This window comes from Cyrtonyx montezumae, unplaced genomic scaffold (genome assembly GCF_038088225.1).
Source record: "Cyrtonyx montezumae isolate F1298 unplaced genomic scaffold, pur_monq_1.0 scaffold_1, whole genome shotgun sequence".
Taxonomy (NCBI): domain Eukaryota; kingdom Metazoa; phylum Chordata; class Aves; order Galliformes; family Odontophoridae; genus Cyrtonyx; species Cyrtonyx montezumae.
In genome coordinates, this window is record NW_027071825.1 from 26,108,003 (window position 1) to 26,133,246 (window position 25,244).

At 44.7% G+C, this 25,244-nt stretch overlaps 1 protein-coding gene across 1 annotated transcript in view; it reads right to left on the reverse strand.

Annotated features, from left to right (window-relative positions):
• NIBAN1 (niban apoptosis regulator 1) overlaps positions 1-17,225 on the reverse strand; it is a 49,410-nt gene extending 32,185 nt beyond the window's left edge. The window contains exon 1 of the mRNA XM_065745455.1: positions 17,135-17,225. Within this exon, the coding sequence (XP_065601527.1) occupies positions 17,135-17,189 (55 nt within the window). The 5' untranslated portion in view covers positions 17,190-17,225. The remainder of the gene's footprint in view (positions 1-17,134) is intronic.
• Positions 17,226-25,244: the final 8,019 nt, after the last annotated feature.

Here is a 25,244-nt window from a genome sequence, read left to right on the forward strand (position 1 = left end):
CTCCTCTCTCTGGGCAGGCTAAGCAAACAAGTGTGTAAGCACACGCAAATCTGATCCATGGTAAAGAAGAAGCCAAAAATAACAGGCTCTGCTTCTGCCTCACAGCTCTCCCTTTCCACAATTTTACTTGAGTGCTTGGCTCTTAATCAAGTGCTCTGCAAAGTAAAGCAGGATTTTATACCGAGTTGCACATAGATTTCAACAGGCTCAGACACCTGTAAGAGTCTTCTCGAGCAACTTCATGATTACCTTGTAGTTCGATGAGCGACTCAGCCCTGTGGGCTCAACAAAAAGGTTTGTGCAGCTAATGGCACGAGCAGCCTGTGGTTTAACTGTGATCCTGCTCTTCCTAAATACCTTTTCATATATTTCATTTCAAATACCCAGACCCGGATGAAGAAAGTTATTCTCAGGAAATTCACAGACAGGATCATCACGCCTTTGATCTATGGTTAAAACCACTATTTATATTAACAGCCCATCTTCCAAGCAGGCACAGATGTCTACTAAAACCTGAAACTCTCTGGAGGTTACTTTCATTGCTGTCTCTTTGTCCTCATGGCACACCTCTCTCAAGAAGCATGTGAGTTCCTCCATTGCGTGTTACAAGTGTATTTTCTATGAGAGCAACTGCTGTAAGATAGGAGTGCCCAGGGAAGGCGACTTCAGCATCAACCTGCAGTAGTAAAGCAGAAGGCAAATGGGACAAGGGGATATCGGCTCCTCCAGGATTCCTGACCTGCAAGAGCTGCGTTGAGCAGGGAACTCAGCAGCACCCTATCACCGGGTCACTCTGTAGGGCAGAAATAACACTTCACGAGGTGCCTTTCCACTTCTGTCAGATTTAAGAAAAACGTAATAATCAGGAGTTACATAAAGGCCAAGGCCTGTGGGTAATCTGGCAGAAACAAGTCAGGCAGGAGCCAAGGTTTAACTAATGCTGTGTCAGACAAGCTTATCACTGAGCTGGTTGAAATCTGTCCTTCACTGAGAGCGGGGTTAGAAGCAGCGATGCTCCACCAAAAAATAGACCAACACGTGGTCAAAGTCAACATGAAGGAGGTCTGACGGGCCTGTATTTATAGGCTTATTTTGCAGCACCGCAGGGCGCTTAACAAGACGAATGAACGCAAACTAGCTCCTGGGGGCCACAAGAACCTCAAATATGCTTTGTACTCAACTAATCTGGTTGGTGAAGGTCAGTGGTTTCAAAGCCTTTTCTCTGTGTTTTTTCATCTGAGTTCTTTTTAAGCCGTAGGAGACACAGACTTAACCCTTAAGAGGACATCAATCGCATCTCAAGCAGCTTTTAGGAGCTAGTCCTTCTGCTGCAGCCTTTCGAGCATCCCCCTCCTCCTGCTGCCTTCTGACACGCTGCTTTCTCAGTGAGCAGGTGATTTTAAAATTGGATCCCTGGTAGAGCTTCACAGGAAGTTACTCTGAGTCAAAACCACAAAGGATGGTCACGCTACAAACTTCATTAAGATGAGAAGGGAAACGTAACGGACGTGCGTCTCACCCAGCAATGGAGACAGAAGCGGTCACCTCACCAGCGGATAACGCAGGCTGTCACAGACAGAAAGACAGCAAGACAAAAATGTGGTTACGCAGCACTGCAGTATCTAACTCCTGTAAGCTTCAGGACCCCAGAAGACATTCTGTGTGCCTGCCCTGCCAAAGCCACAGCTATTCATTATGACTTTGAGCAACTTGCTTTGCACACGTATTAAACACACTGCAAGAAGGTACTTTCATCATATCATACGTCCGTGCAGTGACCAGCATGGATCAATGGCTGTCAGCCACGAAACGAATCAGCAGGCAAATGCTTCTCAGCTCTGGCATTTCCAAGAGATGTTTCCCAACACTGGATGAATCTGTGCCTCAGCTAAGGGGAACCATACCAGTTCTCCTTGCTGACAGTCCATTCTCCTGTTTAGAAAAGTAAAGCCCTTAAATACGTTTGCTAAATACTTAGAAAGAAGTGGATGTATAAAAAAATGATGCTATGAAAGACACTATATTCACACTACAAAAGAAAAACTTCCAAGTATCATACAGAGCACCGTCCATGCAATAAGTGATTCCCACTTTACAAAGCAACCCTTCTCTGCAGAAGACAGCATCCTCCAGCAAAAGCACATGGCTTCAGTGAATCTTTAGTTCTGCAAGAGACAGGAGGCATTGGCACCTCGTCCTGTGCTCGGTGCGAAGGAGCTTCCCACTGCTCTAAGTCATCAGCAGACAGTGCTGGCAGACTAAGCCATAAGTGTGGAACCATTGCACGGATCTGCTCACCAAACCACATCTACAGCAGTCCTTCCTGTGAGTGTTACAGATGGGAGAAGAGGGAAATTGCAGCTCCGCAACGCATGAAGGCCTCCCAGCAAGTTTTACAGTCCACGTTAGTTTAGAAATACCGTACTTCTGGCTTTCCTTGCCAGCCCAGCTGTACCACCCCACATTCAGCTCAGTGAGGTCCAACCCTGAACTGCGTGCAAAGGGAACAGAATCAGCTGCAGTGGAGCAAAGGAAGCTTTCCCTTCCCTCACAAAGCCAATACAGCTGCTCCAGCAGCCCCTGCTGAATAGTCCAGGGACAATCCATCGGCAGAAGCTGACAAAATGAGACAAAAAGATGTGAAAAGAAAACAGAGAACAGCAAACAGAAGACAAGAGATGGCCCTCGGGCTGTCTGAGTCTTCTGAACATGAGAGACCTGCTGGTGGCCTCCTTTTCCCTTTCTGCTCCCACACAAAATTGAGCAAGACCAAAATCAGATCCCATTACTTCCAAAGAAGGAAACGAGACAATGTGAACATTTTGCTTTTTGTTGTTGTTTACCCAAAGCTAAAAGAACCTATTAAACTCTATTTATTTTTCCTTTATGTCTCTGATTTTGGGATAGAGTTGAGATCTGACTAATAAATACATACGTTCTGCTGGGAAATTCAGAATTAATACTAGAAAAAGCATTCAGTAAAAACAAGTAAGAATAACAGAGGACAAATATAAAGCAACACCTTCATCTTACAGCCACTCTGGGTTTTAAGGCCTAATTACTCTTTGTCCCAGCAAACTGCTGAGAAGTATTTATTTTCTTTCTCAGAGTCCTATTTTTAGCCATAGCTCAGAGGACCGCTGGAGCCCCACTGAGCATCTGACTGCAGCTCCAGCCGGACACAGGGCTGCCTGCTGCGCTGGGATGGTGCTGCCAGAGACTCCAAGCTGTCTTCCCTCTGATTTCACTAAACCCCCACTTCTATAGGGTGGAAGAAAGCTCCGAGGGGTTACAGTCCAGCCACCTGACAGGCTGCCCAGCATTACACGATTATTCTCCCGCCTGGACACATTTCAGTTTCTTCAGTGTCCATGAAAGCATCCCTGAGAAGACAATGGGCCGAGTGCTGCTGCTTGTTTGTACAATTTCTGAGAAGATTTCCCATGAAGATGTGTCAGTCAGCTATTGTATCTCTCACTGAACGGGCGTTTGAGTGTCGTCGGTGGCACAGTTCATCCGTCTCATAATTTCAATGCTCTTTCCTTCCTAATTTCCTCTCCATTTATCTCCTACATTCAAAAGGGCTTGTGACAACACAATAAAAAAAAAAAAAACTTGAAAGGAAAAACACAAATCAAAACCACCTTCTTCCAGCACTGTGTTTGTACAGTAGGACTACATGAGCTTCCAGGCTTGGAAAAACAACTGGGCAAGTTATTATTAAGAAGAGGAAATTCATTCCCAAGGATTTACTTGGAAATGGTTTGGCAGGTGAGAGCTCTCCTGGGAATTCACAGTAAGCCTTGGGGTTCAGCAGGACCTCCACGAACAGCCAAACCAAAAGCACTTGTCTGTATGCTAGCACAGCCTGTGGCAACACGTGCATCTACATGTTCAGCACCTTCAGGTAGGGCACACAACTGGAACGTGTTAAAATGGCCTGGTTTCTTATCTATGGCAATCTCTGATGGTGATACCTCAATCAGTGTAAGAGCACTGAAGGCAGTCTGTTAATGCTTTTGTATGACCGATGGTTCAGCTCTGGTTTTGTAAGGCACAGCCCTTCTTCTACAGCAGAAGGGTCACAGAATGGTTATGTTGGTACTCTGAAATTTCTGTACATTGTTCACTGTGTCCTTCCCCAAACTCTTAATTTAGGTTACTGCAGAACACAGAGCCTATGAGAATGTTCAGTTTTTACCCCAGTCCCTGTAAGATCACTATGGAAAAACCAGCCGTGAGTCCATGTCAGTGCCCAGTATCCACAAACATCCTCCAACAGAGTTGAACTTCCTTTGGTTCTCATCCAAACCTAAACTCCTCTAGCAGCTGCTGGCATTCAATGACCACAACCACATTTCAAGTCAGGTTTGAGTTCTCTGATGGTAATTTAAAGTCGGGCTGCATCTTCTGCCTCTTCCCTTGGGTAATCTAATGACAGTCAACAAAGCAAAGTGCAAGTTTTTGCACTTGGGTTGATGTAATCCTAGATATGTACACAGGCTGGGAGGACAACTCTGTGAGAACAGACCTGCTGAGAAGGAATGAGGGTCCTGGTAGATGAAAAACTTAGCACTAACCAGTAATGAGCAACCCGCAGCCTGGAAAGCCGACGGTACTCTTGGATGCATGAAAGAAGGGTGGCCAGCAGGGCGATGGAGGTGACTGTCCCCCTCTATTCTGCTCTCACGAGGTCCCATCTGGAGTACTGGATCCAAGTCCAGAGTCTCCAGCACAGGAAAGATGTGGAGCTTTTGTAGAGGGTCCAGAGGAGGGCCATGGAGATGATGAGAAGGTTGGAGCAGCTCTCCAGGGAAGAGAAACTGAAGGAGCTGGGGCTGTTCAATTTGGAGATGAGAAGGCTGCAGGCAGATCTTTCTACAGCCTTCCAATATTTAGAGATTATAAAACAGGAAAGAAATCAACCCTTTTACATAGATAGGCAGTCATAGGAGAAGGGGGAATGGTTTTAAACTAAAGGAGAGGAGATTTAGATTAGATGTCAGGGGGAAGTTTTTGAATGAGTGGGGAAGTGCTGGCACAGGCTGCCCAGAGAGGCTGTGGATACCCCATCCCCAGAGGTGTTTAAGGTCAGGTTGCATCATTTTAACCTGATCTAGTACCTGAACAAATGACAAGCAATCCTGACTGCGTCAGGAGGTTGGAACCTGATGATCCTTGAAGTCCCTTCCAAATCAAGCCATTCTATGATTAGGAAAAACTTATTCTCCAAAAGAGCAGTCAGTGGTATGGGCTACGCAGGAAGGTCGTGGAGTCACCATCCCTGGAGGTGCTCGAGAAATGTGTAGATGCAGTACTAAGGAACACAGTTTAGCAGCCAATATTGGTGGTAGGAGGGCAGTTGGACTAGAAATCTTAGAGGTCTTCTCCAACATTAATGAGATTCTATGATTCTTGAGAAAAAAAAATAACAGGGAAAGCCACATCAATCCATTTTCCATTTTCATCTGGCCCAATGACACTGTATTGCATTCATTTCTATGACGTGTTCTCCTACTTAAGAGCATCCAGCATGACCCCACTCCCAAACATTTCTGAATCTTCATCTTCTGGAAACTCCTTCCCCTTATCATTACTCCAGAAGACCTCTTCATTTCTCTGCTGTCCAGTGCAATCATCTCTTCTGATCAGTCACGCAGTAACAAAACTTCTTTGTACATCAGAAAATCACTTCTTCACTATTCAGCCTTTCAAGCACTGCTGAGCAAGTGTTTCACCAACAGTTTCACCAGAGGTTTTGCATGAAGCCAGCATATTCGTACAAATGAGCCAGCTCTTGGTTCACCAAAAAGTAGAACAGTGAAAAGGAACACTGAATGAGAGTAACAGGCCAGGAATTTGGGAAGTTTTTCACAGAAAGCACCAATATGATTCATAACTTCTTCAAATTTCCAACGCAAAAACATGGCCACCAGGAGAGAAAGTGCTAAAAACATGCAGCACATGGTCTCAGCTTTAAGTGGAGCTGATAAGCAAGTCGGGGAGTATCTTATGGCTCCAAAGGTTTGGTTTTACAGCGGGTTACACCTCTCTTTCACATCTCAGAAATTCAGAGGCTAGGACAATGAAACTCAGGCCTCAGATCTAGCATCAAGTTTTCCAATTTTGCAAGCAGTCATGTCTCTCTCAAAACGTGAGCTTCATCTAACAGTCTGACTACAGTCCAGCAGGTGTGAGGCTCCTTACAGCCTCTTCTGAATCAGTATCAAAATCATTTACTGTGATTCTTTCACTTTTATAAGTACCTCTATCACTAAAAGGGTAATATACATGGTTGAAGATCCAAAGATTTGATGGGACATCGCTTTCAGTCCCACCTGTGTGATGCAACTCCTTGTATCTCTGGAACTGCTGGATGCCAGTGATCTCCTGTGTGCTGAGTACCTCTGGATCCAAACCAAATGTTTCAATGCTCAGTGATGTTCCAGCATTTCAAATCTCTGCATGGATCTGATAAGAGTATCTGCTTATCCTATTTCAGAAGAACCTCCTGCAAGAAATGCATGCATCAAACCCTGTCTCATTCAAAGATGACTAGTGCAGAGCAACAGGAATTTACCTGGAGGAGATAATCCAACCCTGGAATTAAGAGTGAGCAGATAGCCTAATATGCCTTTTCTGAGACATTACTCATTTCTCAGGGCTCCTCTAAAATGCTGTATCTCAAAACTGGAAGAAAATACAGAATTACAGTACAACATTTAAGATAAAAAGTAGGACTGTTTCACTAGCCAGCACTTGGTTTTGTGTTGTGTTGGTTTTTTTCCCTACAGTTATTTAAATTATTACTTTATATATAAAGTCTTTTAAGTGCATTAGGACTGTCATTTTTGCAAAACTGCTCTGGAAAGCTCATTTTTAAACATACACTCTTATTTGCTTGTCTACTGAATATAAATTGCATATCTTCTGGCTAACGTATTATTCAGCCCAGAATAATTACACATTAGAGAGATGCCTAATAAGCTAATCTTTAAACTCCAGAGATCTAAAAAAAGATCTCCAGGCATGTTTTGTGAATATGGGATGGCGTCAGCTGACAAATATATGGCACAGTCCTTGTTATTGTGGTTGCAACCAAGAACCACATGAATCAACATTATGGGCTGGTTTTTGCATTATTCAGGATGACAGGACTTCTGAAGGAAAGCAAGAGCATGTTCTGAGACCATGAGAATCCACTGTGAAGGTCAAAGAAAATTAGCCAGACAGTATGGTAAGGAGAACACTATACCAACAGAACATAAGCAATACTGCATTTTGTCAATAATGTGCCCTTTACTGGAGGAGTCTGTGAGGTTTTAAAAGTCAGGCAGCTGCTATGAGAAGCAGCCGTGGAGTACTTGGATTTACAGCTAAAACTAGGAGAGGACAGAACTGACAAAGAAATATTTCCAGTTACCATAACCATATTGTTTTAGACTTACATCAGACAAAAGCTATTTCAACAGGAAAACCTGTCTTAGCCAACAGCTGGAAAACTCATAGGCTTATTCTGGAAGGAAAGAGGACTTATTGCTTTTTACAGATGTCTCCCTTCCCATCATCCAAAAGAAGTTTAATAGAGAGATGGGCCCCATCTGAAAGAGGGATTTCACATCCTCCCAAGACTGCGCACACTCACAACCATTGGCAGCGGTTCAGATAACGCTACAGCATTTAATGATTGCAGAAACTCAACCTGCCATTTGGTACAGCATCTTCAAATTCACCAATTTACCATCGGTTAGCTCCGTCCGAAAACTGCACGTAGTTTCCAACAGCAGAACTGCAGGCACCTCAGCTAATGGAGGGACTGGGCCTTAATTAAAATATGTCTCTTTTGCAGATGATAACAGTTAAAGCCCAGGCCGTGCTCACCCTGATGTGAAGCTCTGGCAGTACAAATGCCCTGTGGGGCACGCCTGATTTCAGTTCATGTTCACAGAATTAACACCTGCCAACGCCAAGCCTTACCCAAAGAGTGCAGCAGCTTTGCAGACCACACTTCCTGCTGCCTACATATTTCAGGCACGCTAAGGAAAAGCCAGGCAGCAAGATTAATAACTGCCAAACCACAGGCTCTTGCTCCGAATTACCAAACAGTTTTCTTACCAACACATTGTGTTGTGCGTGTCGTGTTGGTAACGGCCCCGTATTGTGGTGTGGTGACAGCCTGAGCCACCCCTGCTTGGTAATGGCACGTGCTGAGCAGCACTGCATTTTTCCAGTGCTGGGGAAGGCAGTGACCAATGCAGATAGGGGCCATCCTCCTTCATTCACTGCGGGCCCAGCTCTGTCTTCCAGGCAGGCCCAGCACTTGGCTGATTCACCACAGCTGCCAAGGCACTATCACAAACCACTCCAACCCTTTAAGCCCAATCTCTCCAGACATAAGTCCTCTAAAGAAGCTCCTTTTTGTGCAGACTTTGGGTGTGTTTCGCTGCAAGCAGGGCCTCAGTCATTGGCCTGCTGGGTGTGCCTGCTCTCAGCATCACCAACTCAAACCCAGGAGGAAGGAACCAAGGCAGTGGGAGGGAGCCATGAGCTACATGCATTCTTCCTTGTCTTCTTCTAACGAAAGTCAGTAATGAGGGCAATCAAATTTACGAAGGAACTGCTCTAGAGAAATACCCGTGGTCATTCCCCCCAGCAGCACAGCAGCAACCACGAAACCAAGCGTGCACGCTGCAGCCATTCCGTAAGGAAAACATACACCATGTAATTAAAATACTTAGCTCAGAAAGAATGAGAGATGTGAGAGCCAAATCCTATCACTGGCCAAAAAATGCAGTGTGGCCCATGTAACAGACTGAAGTGCTGGGAGTGTTTATGCATTTGGGCTGAACACGCACAGCAGGAACTCAGACATCTGAAATGGTTTTGCATTTCCTTCCCTACTCTATTTGAAGGCACTCACAATTTAGAATATTACTTCAAGCTTTTACTATGATATCAAAAAGTTCCCTAAAATAAACGCCTTTTAAACAAGACAAATTCATTGTGTCAAAAATTTTAAAGGTTGGGAGTGACAGGAATTTTGATGTGAGATACCCTAATGACCACAATTTCCAACCAGCATTATGAACCTAGAAGAGAAGTTAAATTAGGATTCAAGCTTTCAAGATGCCTTGATCTCTGGATGCCAAACTGCATTAAACCTCACACAAGCCCACGTGGACACAGACATCCTTTCACACTGCGTCAACCTGGTTTTGATGAAGAGCCTGAGAGAAGCAGCTATCAGCATCATCTTCTATTTAGCACACGATTTGCTTCTGGGGCTGAAAAAGTTGTTGAATTTCCTAGAGATCAATTTCTTCTACTGAGTACACAGTGATGGCTGAACGGAGACTTTGGCATGGGATGTAAATACCTTCTGCATATAGGCTGAGTGCCAGTGAAGCTCACGGAAACTGGGAGCGGGGCCTATCCTGCGGCCTTTCAGCAGAAATCTCCAGAGCTCTTTCCAAACTGTAATGTCTGATTTATGCCACAAGCTCAGTGAATGGACAAGGAGGCTATCCCAGACTGCCAGCCTGCTTTGGACAGAACATTTTTTATTTCTGAGGTAAACAGAGCATTTACTGCGATTGATATTCAGAGAGAAGTGTGTGTCTCCTCCACAGAAAGCACACTCAGATTCATGTGCTGAGTTCCCCTGGATTAAATCCTCCTGTGCAGCACACAAAGTTGTGGGATCCCTGACCATTTACCAAGAAGGGTTTACCAGAAAAGATCCCAAAGCAAACTGGAACGACCACTGGCTCTAGACTAGCAAGGCTCCTGTGCCACCAGGAGGATACCCACCACTCATTCTGGTGCACCTTAGCATCACGTCTCCTGCAGATAGGCTTTCCCAAGGGTTCCCAGCTTAGTGTATCACCACGCACAACTGATTTGCTATCTCCAACCTGCACAGGAGATGAATGTGCTTGCTGACATTTGCTTTCAGTTTTGGTTTTGGGATGAATTTTTTTGTATCACTGTGTAGGAAATGGGCTAGCCTTCTAAGCCTTTCCTTCTTCGTTACAAATAGGATAGTGCAACAGTGCAATCCTGGCACTATTTTGTGACTTGGCCATTTCGTGTTCTGCGAATGAGGGTCTCTGCAACTCTGTGGGCTGCAGTGCTTCCAGGGACAGTGACTCCACCACCTCCCCGGCTAATTGTAAGAAATTTCTCCTAAACTCCATCCTGAAATGCTTAGTCCTGCTCCCTCATACCTTCCACTGCAACCACACAGCATCAGGTGTCTGGACTTTAGTTTTCATCACTCCAACACCGACCAGAGCTCCTCTCCTCTTGCCCTCTTCATGGTACAGCTGAGTGAAGGGTGAAGGAACCTTGATTCCCTGCTTCCTGGCCACACCTGGAAAGCCCACTGCAAATTATCAAGCGTGGTGAAAACACCAAGCAAACAACTACAGAACCTCGACTGTGTTTTAAAAACAAAGGAAAAGCAAGAACTCTTGTCTCCCCTGTGTCTTTCATCCAGTCTGTCCCCTTCTATGTGTACTTGAAACACTCTGAAGTGCATCATTAACCTGTGTATTTATATACATACACATATATCTATTTAGAATATTTCTACCCCTGAGCAAAGATCACGTTCACCATACGTATGACAATGGGTGCAACCCGACCTCTTTTCTCCCCCAAAAGCACCATAATAACCACTGTGAAGCTGAACCATCCAATAACTGGGTGACACATTACACCCCAAAACATTCGGGTATCTCCTTCCAGTTGTGCTGAACCTTCACACATGCAGACACAGTGCACATCATCCTTTTTGATGTCTGATCGATGTTGATCGATGTCTGCAGTGCACTTGGCAGCTGTCTGCAGGAAACCTCAGAAGGGAAAAAAGAAAAAAGGAACCAACACCACCATCACCAGATCTGGGGCTTTCTGATGAATGAAGTCAGTAGAAAAAAAAATAACCTGCTCTCCCCCGAGCACCAGCAGCAAGGTCCTCACATCTGCTGACCTTTTCTGGCAGCACAGTGAACTGCAGAAAGCTGTGTCTGCTGTGATGCACTGCCCTTCTCTGAAATCACGAACAAGCTCATCCATTTTAGCTGAAGCTCTCTCAGATATACAATCAGAAGCAGACACTCTGCGTGGAAGCTTCCGACTCAACAGCTGAAGACTGGCAAAGCCTCATTTGCAATTGAAAACAGTGGAAAGTATCTGGCACAATAAATTACAGATGGCGATATTATTTTCTGGACTACTCCTAAGCCTTCTGGGTTTTTTTCATTTGTGCATGCCCCGCCATTCAATTTTTGCCCAGGAATGACAAAAGCTTGTTTTCCCCCTACTGTGACCTCAAGAAAATACGTGAAAATCACAGGATCACCAAGGATGTAAAAGACCTCCAAGATCATCCAGTCCAACTGTCCACCTACCACCTATACCTCCCACTAAAACACATCCCTCAGCACAACAGCAAAATGCTTCTTGAACACCTCCAGGGTCAGGCACAGTGCTGTGATTCCCTGCAGAGGAAGGAAAGCATAAAGGAAAGCTTTAAAAATTAGCCCATAGGATAAGAAACGAGAGGTGCTGAGGACGAATGCTCCTCATGAGCTGTGTGCTGAGCGCCAGGCTGGTGGTGGCATTTTTGTAAGCTCAGAGAAACAATGCCAAGTGTCTCCAAAGCACAGGGAAACACCCTTTGGCAGCAGCACATTTCCAGATACTGTGCAGGAAGCCAAGTTTTTCAGCTGAGATCCAACGCACACAGAGCTCAAACCAGCAGCAGCTCCAGGATGGTCCTGTGAATGAGCCACCACCAGCAGTAAGCAAAACTATGCACGGATGGGACAACTGTTTGAGCTCAGCAAAACCTGCTGGTGCCTTCAACTGGGAACATAAAGCTTAGTGGGAAATCCCAGATGTTTTTGTAATATGAAGAAGCTGCTGCCAGCTCTTCCTAAGGCTGGCTGAGAAAGCACTTCGCATCCCCACCTCGTGCTGCAGACATCAGCTCTGCAGGGCTGACCCTGCACCAGGAACTGGGACAGATTCCTCCTCATTCTGGCACTCCCTCATCCCAAACCCACATTTCTTTGGACTTCTGCTTTAGTGCTGTGCGTTTTGCTTGTGCAAAGGAGGCTGTCCTGCTCCACTGAAGTGGCACAGCCGAGCTGCACGATGAAGGCACAGCACCCTCAGAGATCCCTCAGCATCACCACACACCCACTCCAGCTAGTGGCAAACACCTGCCATGACTCCATCCATGCACACTGGGCCCTTGCTACACCCAGCAGGAAAGCACCTGAGCTGGTGGCTTTCCTGGGCTTAAAAACAAAAGCCAAGGAATGAATAGTAACAGTGGCCGACTGTGTAGAGCTTTATCACTACTTCTTGAAGTGGAGAGCAACTGATGGAGCCTCAAGTAGCAACTAATATCACAGAACACAAAGATGCTCCATTCAACAAGTCAAATATTAAACCCCAGAGAAATGAATTCACCAAACTCTGGTTATGTGTAACAAGGCACGCATCAGCACAGAACAATCACCAAGGTTTCTTAATGCGTCAGACTTATCAAGAAACTAATCACTGTCACTTCAGTACAAAAGCAACTAGAAGCTTGCGTGCCTGTTCAAAACCTTGAAGCCATCTTTTACTGTTCATTAAGTCAGAAGATAACTAGTGTGTTTATTATATGCAAAGGCAAAAGCTGAAGAAAGAATGCTGTAGCACTTTAAAGGCAGCCACAAGCACATTGCCTACGACTATCACCCTTCCTGGTCCAGACACTGGGTTTTTTAGCTTTTCTGCCCAAAGGCATCTACAACAAAGCTGCTTTAATCATCTGAAAGACTATCTGAGAGCTTTCTTGTTCTCCTCTTCATATCTACAAAATTTCTATCGAATACAAAGACTGTCTTCTAACTTGTAGCCAAGCTGTACCAATGAAAATCTTCCAAAATCCTGACATCTTCGTTTTTTTGGAAGGCATCAAGTCCAAAAGAGCAGCAAACTCCACACACACAGTGTGCTCTCCCAACATGTAAGCACATTTCTTACCTTCTTGATTACGTGGCTCTTCTCATCGATACCCTGTGCTTAATCCAGCACTCTACACAGCTTCTTCTACATGGGCAGTAGAAATGCACAAGTCTTCCACTCCACCTGGAGCTTTATTTGCACCCACTGTACCACAAAAAGACTTGACCCACCAAGTTCTTCTTTTCCAATTGCCAAACCCAGCTGTACCAAGCAAGACATAGCACTGTGTTAATTCTACCAGCAATGTGGTTTGCTTTGGTGGATGAGAGCTTGTGCTAAATGGGGAAGGAGACCAACCTGGCTTCCCATTTGCATTGGCAGAGGCAGGAAACATGCCATGAAATGGGTAACTGAGATTTCTGCTTTTGTGAAAACCTCAGACCATTTACAGACGTTAACAGGGAGTTGCCACTGACAAATTCAAGCACAACATTTTAGTTCCTGCTCTGATGAGAGAAATTCTCATTTATACTATGTGCTGACCTAAAAAAAACCTGCTGACAGCAGCACTGAAAATTAATTGATAGGACTACGTAAGCTGTGCAAGCTGAACAGAATGTTATCTCCTGCCTCGGTGTCTCAGAGCTGAAATCTACCAGTTACTGAGCTCAGTAAATGCTGTTCAAGCTGGGTAGCAAATACCTCTCCCATCATTCACACCCCTCACAGCCTTTGCTTGCATTCAGTCAAAGCTAAGATCAAGAATCTTGCCCCTTGAATTTAAGAGCACAGGAAGCAAGAAGCTAGCTCTACTTCCCGAGACAGGATCAAGTTGATAAAACTAGGGGATGAAAACGTGCCATGGGCTCCAAGAGCAACACCCTCTCAAAGCAGTAGAGCTTCTCAGAAAGCAAGTAAAAGCAAACGGATTTTTCTTCAAAACCTCATTTCTTCAGACCTTCAAGAACTTGGAAACTCAGCAAGGTGAATATCATGAAGAAGAGAAACTCAAATCCACAGCACAGTATGAATTTCCCACCTGTTTCCCTTCCTCTCTCTCATTCTGTGTTAAGTGGCATTTATGGGCACTCTATGCAGCTATGAAACAAGGGCGAGGATTTCCAAAACACGTCGAGACGTTAACTTGTAGCAGGCTGAGAGAAAAGGCAGTGAGTACAGCCACATTTTAACACAATTCTGTTGGACTTGCAGCCGTCCACCAAATTAAATCCAGAAGGCCTTTGCAACAGCTTGAAGCAGAAAATCAAACATACAGTCTGAGCGCTTGCCCAAAAAGAAAAGGCTGACTTTTCCACAGTTAATTCCAAGTTACTGTCCCACCTTCCAGCACCCCTGCCCGTGGCTGTGTGCACACTGGCTGGCCTTCAGCAAGGATGTGCTTCCAGAGCTGCATCAGGCACTGCACTTAGCTCTCCCCTTACTGCTGCTGGTATCTGTGCATGTGGTTTCCTGTCAAGCCAGCAGCAGGCCTCGTTATCTTCTTTTCACTGAAGGGTACAGGAGGCTCCTCTGCAGCCTCTATGACTTGAGAGAACAAGAGGAGTCCATCTATGGTTTTTTTTTGAGCAACACTGCATCTTGCAGGAATCCATCAAAAGCGTTTTATTCTTGTACGAAAGAAGATCTCATCTTAATTAGCACCACACTGAAACTCACAGGCTAAGCAAATGGCCACAAAGGAATGTCTTGCAGATGCTAAGTAACAGCTCTCGTTGTCAGATGGAAGGAAGGGTGGTGGGGAGGTCTTGGCCAGAGCTGCCCATCTGCCTGAGCAAGGAAAGAAATGATGGAAAGGGAGGAGAGGAAGAAACACAGCTTTTTGACAAACAAACAAATCAAAAGCAGTTGGTACCAAGCCCTGTCCTCTGGACAGCTTGACTTTTATAGCAATGGATAGATTGGATACGGTCAAGTACAGTGAGCCCCTTTCATGACAGCAACATTTGGAGAACTTCAATTTTTTGCACGTTGCTCCCTTTTCAGATGTACCTGTTGAAATTGCTGGCAGTGAGTTCCTGAAATCTCTCTGCTGCTCCAAACTTTAAAACATTTGGTCCCAACAGATCACAGGTGACAGAACCGAGCTTGGCCCACCACCACGCTGCTGGGACTGCAGAAATGGAAACCACTGTGTCCTGTGGGGGGCATTCCTCCCTTAGAATAATAAAGGTTGGAAAAGAGCACTGAGATCATCATCAAGTCCAACCATCAACTCAGCTAAACCACATCCCTTAGTGCCACATCTCCACAGTTCTACAACACCTTCAGGGGCGGTGACTTCACCACCTGGGCAGCCTCATCCAATGCTTTACCACTCTTTCTGAGAAGAAATTTTTCCTCACACCCAACCTGAACCTCCCCTGGCCCAACTTAAAGCCATTACACCTCACCATTTTCCCTCCCACTGTCAGACTGGCTGCCCTGATTACACCTGCCTGAAAGCAGAGACTCCAAACCAGACTCTGTCAGCTCCATTTGAAATCTCCAGCACAGTCTCTCAGGCCATATGACAACTTCTTCTTTGTTGTCACTTTCATCTTTTTCCCTGATTTCACAACTGCACCCTGTGTCCATAACTCCCCTGTTCAGGTGCTACACCCACTGAATACCAATCACGCAGCAAACGCCTCCCATCACAGCTTCAGCCCATGCCTCATCAAACTGGGAGCACAAATTGTTCTAATAAACCCTTTTCACATGACTAGCTGCCAGTCTCTTCACTTATTACTGTCGATTCTTTAAACTTGGTTTCATCTGCATTTTTCCATCCCAATGAATTCCCATGTGGTCCAACCAAAATCCAATGAAGGATTATCTCCTCCACAAGTCTTCTTTTTTTTTTTTTCCTAAGGGCTCAGTCCAAAAAACAGAGAAAATACTACAACTTTATTTTAACTTTGGAGAGACGGTTTACTGCTTATAATTATGTCTACGTATTGAAAATACCATAAGGATCCCAAGTAAACAGAAAAACTATTTCACCGTAGGTGTGATTAGAAAAATGGCACGCGCAGAACAAAAGACACCTTTGAAAGTGCAGAAATTTCAGTGCCCGTGGTCTGCCTGCCCATCCCCATGTGCCCTCCTGCTCTCCCAACACACCCTCTGCCCCAGCCCTCTCATCTCCCACTGGCCACAAGCTGTCCTCTCTGCTTGCAGGGGTCCCTGCTGACTCTCAGGTACAGCTCAAGATCTCGCTCCATATGCAGCTATCACAACGTCACACACAGCCTGGCAGGTTCAGTGCTAACACTTCTCCCACCTGCAGTAGGCTTCCAGGGAAATCAGTGTCTTTCTGGGCTCCCACCACAAGAAGGATGTGGAGCAGGTCCAGAGACATGCTATGCAGATGTTCAGAGGACTGGAGTGCCTCTCCTACAAAGACAAGCTGCATGCAGGGATGCTGTTTATATTTTGTTTTGTTTTTTTTACACGGCTGCACACCTCACCCAGTTTTGCACCTGTTCTGCTCCTCTAATCTCTCAAATTCACAGTGTAGGCAAAGAGACTTCTGGAAATTACAAAGCCTGTAAATCTGTATGCGTGTTGATGAAGACACCATACCAGCCCATCTCTTTATCCTTCACCTCCTCTGCACTTGTTACAGAGTTTTCCAAGTAACCTACAGGGCTGCACGCAGTTCAGGCAAACGAAATCCGTCTGCTTCTCGTTCCACCAACGCAATGAGCAGCTGTGTGTGCTTCCCTATGCGGGCACGGGGGTCCCATCCACACACAGCCCGGCTGCAGCAGGAGGCTGAGCGAGCTTCTGCTCCGCGCGCCGTAGGATGCGAGACGGTAAAGGATGTTCATCCTGACTGCTTTTCCTTCTGGAGGTAATAACCTTTCTCTGTACGTATCTGAGCTACTGCCTTGCTGATAAGGAGCGCGGGCGGGCAGGTGAGAGCACACCGCAAAAAAAAACCCACCCCAAAACGGACCCTTAGGTCCCCAAACGCGGACTTTAACAGCGCGATACGCACACAACTTCATACAACTTCATACAACTTCCACTCCTCGCACCGTCCGAACGAGCCCCAGCCCATCGCTTCTCCCACCGCAAAGCCTCACGCAGCCCGGTCCCTCCGGAGCCCGCCTGGGAGCGGCTCCGTGCCGGCCCTGCGGGGCTCGGAGCGCCGCCGCCCTACCTCGGATGTAGGCGCACTTGCTCTCGTCCAGCGGCCCGGAGGCTGAGCCGCCCATGCTGGCGGCGGAGTGCGGAGCGGCTGCGGCCGCCGGGGAGCGCTGCCGGGGAACCAGGCCGCCCCGCGCCCGCAGGCACCGCCCCGCCGCCTCTGGAGGCCGGGCCCCGCCGCCCGCTGCCGCTGCCGGCCCGGAGCGCGGCGCCGCCCCACGGCCGGGCCCGGGCTGAGGGACTGCGGGCTGGGCCTGGTTTGAAAGGGGCAGCTTAGGAGCAGCGGCGTCAGACTTGAACTTCCATAGAAACGTGAGGAAGAACTTCTGTAGTCAGGCTGCCCACAGAGGTGGTGGGGTCCTCTTCTGTGCAGGCAATCAAGATCCGCCTGGACTCCCACCCGTTGTAGGGGGTTGGAGTTGGACTCCCAAGAACTGACAGAGATTAGTCTTAAATACTCCCGACTCTGCTTGCACACACCTCTCACCCGCCTCAAAATCATTCTAATGCTGTTTTACTTGAGATCAGTTGGCCTAAGGTAGGCTGCAGTAGGTTCCTGTCCTGTATTTTGAAGCATTTACTCAGAGGGGAATTCAGCCTCCAGTGAGTGTGAAGGACACAAAGTCATCTCCGTGCACCTCAGAGACAGCACCTGCGGGAAATCCATGAGCCACAGACTGCCATGCTGTTCTGCCTCATCGTTCAGCACATGAAAATACTCCCAGTCCCAGAAGCTGAGTGCTCCAGAACAGATGCCAGCGTGAATGCAGAAGGGGAAACCTCTGTCTAATTACAGTGAGGGTAAAAAACAAAATGAAAACACGTTTTTATTGATAACATTTTAGGCGTTAGTAGAATCTGATCCCCAAGATGCCCAAGCAATTCAGAAGTGCTTTCAGATTAAAGATCATTTTCCTTTTAAGATAAGGAAATGCTGTATTTTAATATCAAACTTTGTATGTTCAGTGTCTTAAATAAGATTCCATGAGAAATGTAAGCAAGGTCAGGTAGAAACAGTCTTCCTTCCACACTGCTTAATAACAAACCTAACCTTCTCCAAGATAAGAAACTGGCCCTATTCAATTTTAATCTGATGTAGCATAAGCACACAAAACAAAAACACGTGGCAGCATGACACAGGAGGGAGGTGGCTTCTGCATCTCTGGAGCCCAAGCTGCATGGCATGGTCTGGATCCGTGAGGCAGCCAGTGAGCGCACTGGGATCACTCGTACCCAGATGTGTGCATTAGACGGTCACTGTGCTGCTGTATTTTCTGTCAGCCTCCTGCTTTATTCTGAGAGGAAGCAGAAGGCGATTGCCTTCACACTTGCTTTTTTATCATCTCACTGTAATTTAACCCTGACTCGACTGTGACGTGAACTCGATAACAAGATCCACTCTCAACACAAGCAGCCATACCATACAAGTAATAAACTCGGAGTGGATGTTAGCCAATCACACAGCCCTTACCTTGACCACAAAGTTGTTCAGCTGCAGACAGCTCATCGGAGAGACTGATAAAATCTGTGCCAAGCTGTGGGCCACTTCCCCTGCCTACCAATGCTTGTCTAATCGTAAGGAGTGCAGGAAGCCACTTGCTTTGACACAGTGCAAAACAGCACTTGGCTGCAGCCCTTGCTTAAGAGGGAAATGCAGGGTTCATCCCACGTGTACTTTTCCACAACCTTCTTGTTTGCCTCATAAGCACAGTTTTGATAAGTTTAAATGCTTCTGCTGATAAGCATAACCTTATCAGCAGAACCATTTAAGTGAGAGGCATACAAAATCCACTGGGAGAGAAGGGTAATTACTCAAAACCACTGTATAAGATTTCTCCAAGAGAAAGCAGCCATTTAAGATAGCTGACTTCTCTAAGCAGAATAACGAGGTACTCTTGACAAAGACAGCTGCAATAACAATAAAACCATTGAGGATACTTAATAATTATGTATTGCCAGATAAAAGCAGCCCTTTTCTCAGGACAGGCTGTTGGGTGGAATATATTCAGACTCCCTTACATCTCAGTTACTCAGATAAAACAGTACTCTTTTGAGCTATTTTCAAAAGGATGGAGGTCCTAAGATGTAGCTGGGGAAGATACTCTAACAGAATTACAGTTGTTCTGGAGAGAAAAAGGAAAGGTGGTGATGAGTGGGCAGTTGGACATCATGATCTTAGATGTGTTTTCCAACCTTAACAGTTCTATGATTCTATGATAAATGTCCGTTTACTCCACGCAATTGAACCTAATCTGCAATTCAAGAGATTGTTTAGATTGTTTAAACTTCTCAACAATTAAACTTTCTTATAATGTACTAATGGTGATGTATCAGTGTCCAGTTGTTCTTTACTCATGTTCAATAAATACATACACCTCACTCACGGTGAGGCTCAGGTAGATGTTAGCCTTGTGACAGGTCTAGCATTTCCAGTCTTAGTATCCAAACAGCATACATCTTGTTCCTCAAAAATACATACTTAGTGTGGAAAGGTAGGAAGTTTGGAGTAAAAAAGCTTTTTCTTAGTCATTGAAGAGTGAAGTAGGGTCATGAATGCTACACCATAAATGATGGCCATAACTTGTCTGGGCTTTGATACTGAAAATGCTTGGTAGGGAACACTTAAGCACTTAGGTCTTAAAGGCACTGAGTAAAGCAAAACTTGAGAATGCTGCTTAAACATAGCTGCTACTCCAAAATTAGGAGAGAGGCACCTGGCTAACCGTACACACCTGAGAGAAGGTATATTCATTTCTTCCCCATCTGTAAAGGCCCTTTACTGGTTCCCAGTTCACTTGGAGTACAAAGGATCATTCTGAGCATTATACTTTTTATAATCAGATACCCAAGTTCTTTGTATGCATGGCATATTACTAACTTGAATATCGTGACTGCTTTTTAAAAGCATATTCTAAAATTGGCCTATCATAAATAAACAGATTATCTGGAGAACTGCTCTAGACACTCTGGTCATAGAGAAGGATGAACAGTCTGGGCAGACTCACGTGGAAAAATCCTGTGAAACAAGTAACCTCACAAGAAAGAGACCACACCTTACCTTAACTTTGAAATAATTTATCCCCAGCCCTGTGGTGAACAGTTTCCCTGTACTTCTCTTCCTTCTTTCTCAGTTCTGACTGCTGGAGTTGCTGGCATCTGAGAACTTAACTAGATCACTGTTTTAATCTTGTTCTTTTGATACCAGCCTAGTGGCTCTTTGAAGCTGGAGAATGCCTTCCTCCAGCCTTCCAAGCTGGAGAGGCAATGCTGTATCTAAAAGAACAAGAAAAGTAAAGAGGCTCAGCAAACCAAATACAAACGGGGATCAGTAAGGAGGAAACTCAGTTCATTTGGACACAATACTGAAGTAAGTTTATCTAGGGAAGGAATGAAGTCTCTGAGTAGGGATGTGAAATTCAGAATCTTCAACCTGGCATTCTTGATTTTCTTTACCATAAATTAAAGAATCCTAGAGATGAGAACTGCCTCTGGCAGTTGTCTACTCCATTTGCCTGTCCTAGCGGCTGAGTAATTATGTCTTTTTTGTATATGCACAAATTAGAATACAAATGTTCTTGTTTACTAAATACACAAATCCTGCTCAACTTGCAATAGAGGCTGTGATTTAGTTATGACATTCTAATGTAGAATGCAGCTAACACAGAGGCCTTTGCAAATCACTGATGCAAGCTTCCTTGCTGCCAAACATGATGCACTGATTTTCTCCCTTACACCTTGAAACGGAGACTGCAGTTTCTACAGCAAACTAAGAGACACAGCTCAATCTGTCAAGTCAGCAGAAAATTCACAGTAAAAAAAATCTATCCCTTGTAGGTTCAATGGACTCTTCATTTCCTCAAAAGAGCACCCTTGCTTGGGAAGACAAAACCAGCAACTCTGTACGTGGTGAAAAATCCATTGACAGGGTGGGATTTGAAGGAGGCTTTCAGCACAGGTGGCAGAAGGAGCCTCAAGGCTGTTGACCTGATGGAGAGAGGCTTAGATTAACAAAGATGTGACTAAAACTTCCTTCCTAAGTAATGAGATGTTCGTGTATATTAATTATCTTTCAGAAATACAGTAGGATATGCTGCAGAAGCAGAACGGTCATGCAGACATGATTAACAAAGGAGAAGACTATATTCCCCGTGACATCTGGGTTTGTCTGTTCTGGGCACAGATGGTTTTGGTTGCTTATTTTTCTTTTCTTCCCCCATCTCAGTATATTCATTCAGTCTAAGCACAGGGTTTAAAAGCAGTCTTCCTGTTCCAAGCCTCCATTTTCTGTGGAGAAGCTTCTATTGGGAACCTATCCAAGAAGGCATATGCAGTGATTGAAATGGGATTTGCTAAACCATCGCACACACCGAGTGCATTACAAGAATTCAAAAGCATTGCCAATACACAAAGAAGAGCTGAAATGGTTGAGATTTTTTTTTCTGTCTCTCAGAAGCAATTGTTTTCTCTACTTAGCACTCCTAGGTTTCTAACTATAGTAAATGGACTCTAACATGTTTACAAGCTCTGCTCATGAAGTTTACTTTCTTAAAAATCCATCCACCCATCCAAACCTAGCTTCTGAATTGGGAAAGCCACACAGGGATAAGCTTTCTCAACAAAGGGCACAATGTACTAATCGTGTCAGTGGGTGAGGTACCTGTTGATCCTTGTAATCCTGTTAGCTTCATGCTGCTCTCCAGCTCATCTGCAGGAATGCAAGAGTTTGCCCATGCAGGAGATGCTCCAGCACTCAGTGTGACATGATTTGTGCATTAATGGCACTATTTGTTTGCTAGATCTGCTGCGTTAATGCTAACTGGTATATAAATTGCAAGAAGCATCTTATGCTAAAGCAAGAACCTTTGCCATCTGTTACAACCAAGGCTTATTTAGGTAATAATACTTGGACATGGAGCTCTTCATTGTCTCCTAGGAGAAAAAAAAATGTAATGGAAGAGTGTATTACTTTCCTCTGCAGTGATTTTCTTATGCTAACTCTGCTGTTCTTCTGGCTGTTAATGTGAGCAACAAGTAATCTGTTATTTAGCTTATCTGGCTTGTGTTTGCTCTAGTTATCGTTACAGCAGTTGCTATATCTTATGAAACACATGTCTGTCTGTCATATTAGCTTTGTTTTGTTTTATATTCTTCTACATTAAACACGAAAATATTTTTTTAAATATACTTCTGCATTACTGCCAAGCAACTCATATACACATGCCAAGTGCAGTGTGTGTTATGTCTCTTGTAATGATTAATGCTAATTTATCTGTTACCAAGCATCATGGTTTGTAGTTGCAGTGCAACATGCTGCCTTGATCAGTACAATTTGGAAAGTATCTGATACCTCCTTTTAGTTCACTTCTTTTGTGGACTTCTATATCAACAATCTACTTACCATGGGTAAGTTATCAGATAACTAGTAAGACTGTCTTTTTCATGGCAATTTAAATGTCAGTATTGATCTTCATTTTCTAGAAAGGAATAATACAAAAAAAATGGCTTGCTTACACACATCCGTCATTGTAACTCCAGTATTTTTGTTGCACTGCATTGAACATACTGGTGCATTTATTGTAATAAAACAGAAAAAACAAATCATGACTTTTTGGGATGAGCTTTAGCAGAAGTCGCTGTTCCTCTGGCTAACCAGGTAGTGCAGATATACCGGATTGGTTCTGTCTGCAATAAGTTGCAATAACGTTTGTAAGTGCAATGCAACTATTGCTTTTTGTTCCTCTCCTGTTTCATAATAAAGTTAGTATTTCCGTAGCCACTGAAATCCTCTCTTTCCTGACATGAAAGAAAAAAAACATTCTTCTGTTATTCAACTTACTTTGAAACTTGATGACTGGGAGTATTACCACAGATCACATAAAAAGTCTAGGTCAGAAGGGACTTCTGGAGACCATCTGGTCCAAACTTCTGCTGGAAGCTGGGCTGTTGTGTGTTCAGTTGGACACCCAAGTCCCTGTCAAGACAAATTCTGAATATTTCCAGGGAGAAAATTCTACTACTTCCCTGGGCAAATGTAGGGTGTATACCCCGAAAAAAAAAAGTACCCACACAAAATAATGAAGGTGGACAGTGCATCTTTGTATGGCTTATCCAGACGGTATAATGACAGCCAGTAAATTAGGAAAGGCTCACCTGTCACTGACAATCAAGGCCCACCTAGAACTCCACAGGGGAGGGATCTCCAACAAGAGGTCCTTCCCCAGTGGTGGTCAGCCCTTAATGGGGCCTGGGAGAGGTGCAGCCAGACTGCACCCCTTCTGCTCACACAGTGCATCGCCTTCACCTGTGCTCCTGCAGCTGCCTCAGTGCTCACCTCAGGTGCTCCATCAGTGGTTCAGGCCGTGATTCAGCAGTTCCCATACAGGAACCTATTCCAATGTTAGAATGTTTTCACCGTGAAATTTTGTTCTACTTATATCCAGACAGAATTTCTTCCAGAAGCAGCTTGTTTGTCTTAGACTTCATGCGTTTTGATGTGGTCAGATAGGCAAATCACTAGCACTTGCAAGTTGAAATTAACAAAAGAAACAGCAGTGGCTTTCTTTTATTTCTTATGATGTCATGTTGAATGCTCAGTAATCGAACTACCTCAAGGCTAGCTTTTGTCCAAATAATAATAATAAAAAAGCACAGCCAGAAACCCTCTTCTTGCCTCTTTGCACAGCCGAAGTACTGGGCAGAATGGAGCAGTCTCCAAGTACTCTGTCAAGAAGTGAGTGAACAGGAAGTAGGCAGGAGGTTAAAACTAAGGGCATCCTTGTTCTGCTATGGCAGTTTTTCAAGGACTTTTGTCTACCTGGTATAATTGTGCTGTAAGGGTCCCAGCTGCTTCCTGAAGGCCTCTATTCGACTCCCATTTTGTGCACAAAGCAGTATGCAAATCTAAACTTGTAGTCCTGCCAACAATTACCTGTTACTTGGTGCACTGCCCAGAATAAAACTCTGCAAAATATTAGACTCCAGTCTCCATTGCCCTGGTATATTACTATGGCTATTTAAACAATTGCCAAAATAATAATAATAGTAAAAAAAGAGACGATAAAGATGTTTAGATTATGGAATGAGCACACATAATGGTTTGGCTGCAGTTCCCTTCTCTTCACAAAATACATGAAGGAATAACAAGAGGAAATACTAAAAAGGACCAGCAATCTAAACAAAAGTTGTGAGGTCAAACTCTCACTTATTCCTCCTTCCTTCTCTTTATCGCTGCTAGCCACTTTGCTGCTGGCTCCCACTGAGGGGACTGTGTGCATTGTTAGTCCATGGACAAAAACAATAAACGACAAGAAAAGATTTCATGGGTCCCTGGTGATACCTTGAGGCATTCCAGAGATTTGCGTTGCACAGAATGAAAATCCTTTGAAAACAAGGGAACAGAAATACTTGCTAGAGATCCTTAATTCCAGTCACCATCAGGTGAGCTGCACGAATGACAGCTGTGTTTAGGTGCATCATGCAAAGGATGGTAAGGCAAAGCACTATTTTTGCTTGGTGAGACTGTAACTGCAACTGACCAGGATGAAGTAAACTGATTGAGTGCTTTTACTAGTGGTACACAAAGGCCTTGTTGCCAGTAGGTTTTCACAGCAGTGAAACAGGAGAGATGTCTGAATATAAAGGATTGCTCAGTGAAAAGTTTGCAGCTGACCAAGCATGAAGGTGTTTTGGGGATAGACAGGTACAAGTAGCTGCCACTCTGCCAATTCCTGTCAATCCCAGATTTGTCATTGCAAAAGGAACTGGTAGATCCCGTCTAGTGCTCCAGTGTCCTGTGTCCTGAATAGTTCTGCTCTCAGCTGAGCACAGGCATAAAAAGAAACAGTGCCAAAGTTGAACTCTAGCTGCATACAGCCTGGGAGCACTTTGCCAATGTAATATGTATTGATTGAAGTCTTTGCAAGTGATTTTTCTGGTTTAACAAGGAACCAATTCAGGGCAGAGACTGGCATCGTGTGGTTGTAACTGAAGTATAAAATATAGGAAGCTGTACAGTTTGCTCTCACGCATCTAGTTATAGTGGAGAGATAAAGACCATACCTTAAATTGAATGAAGGCTGAATGAATGACAGAAATCAGATTTTTAGTCGACATTCATATAGGAT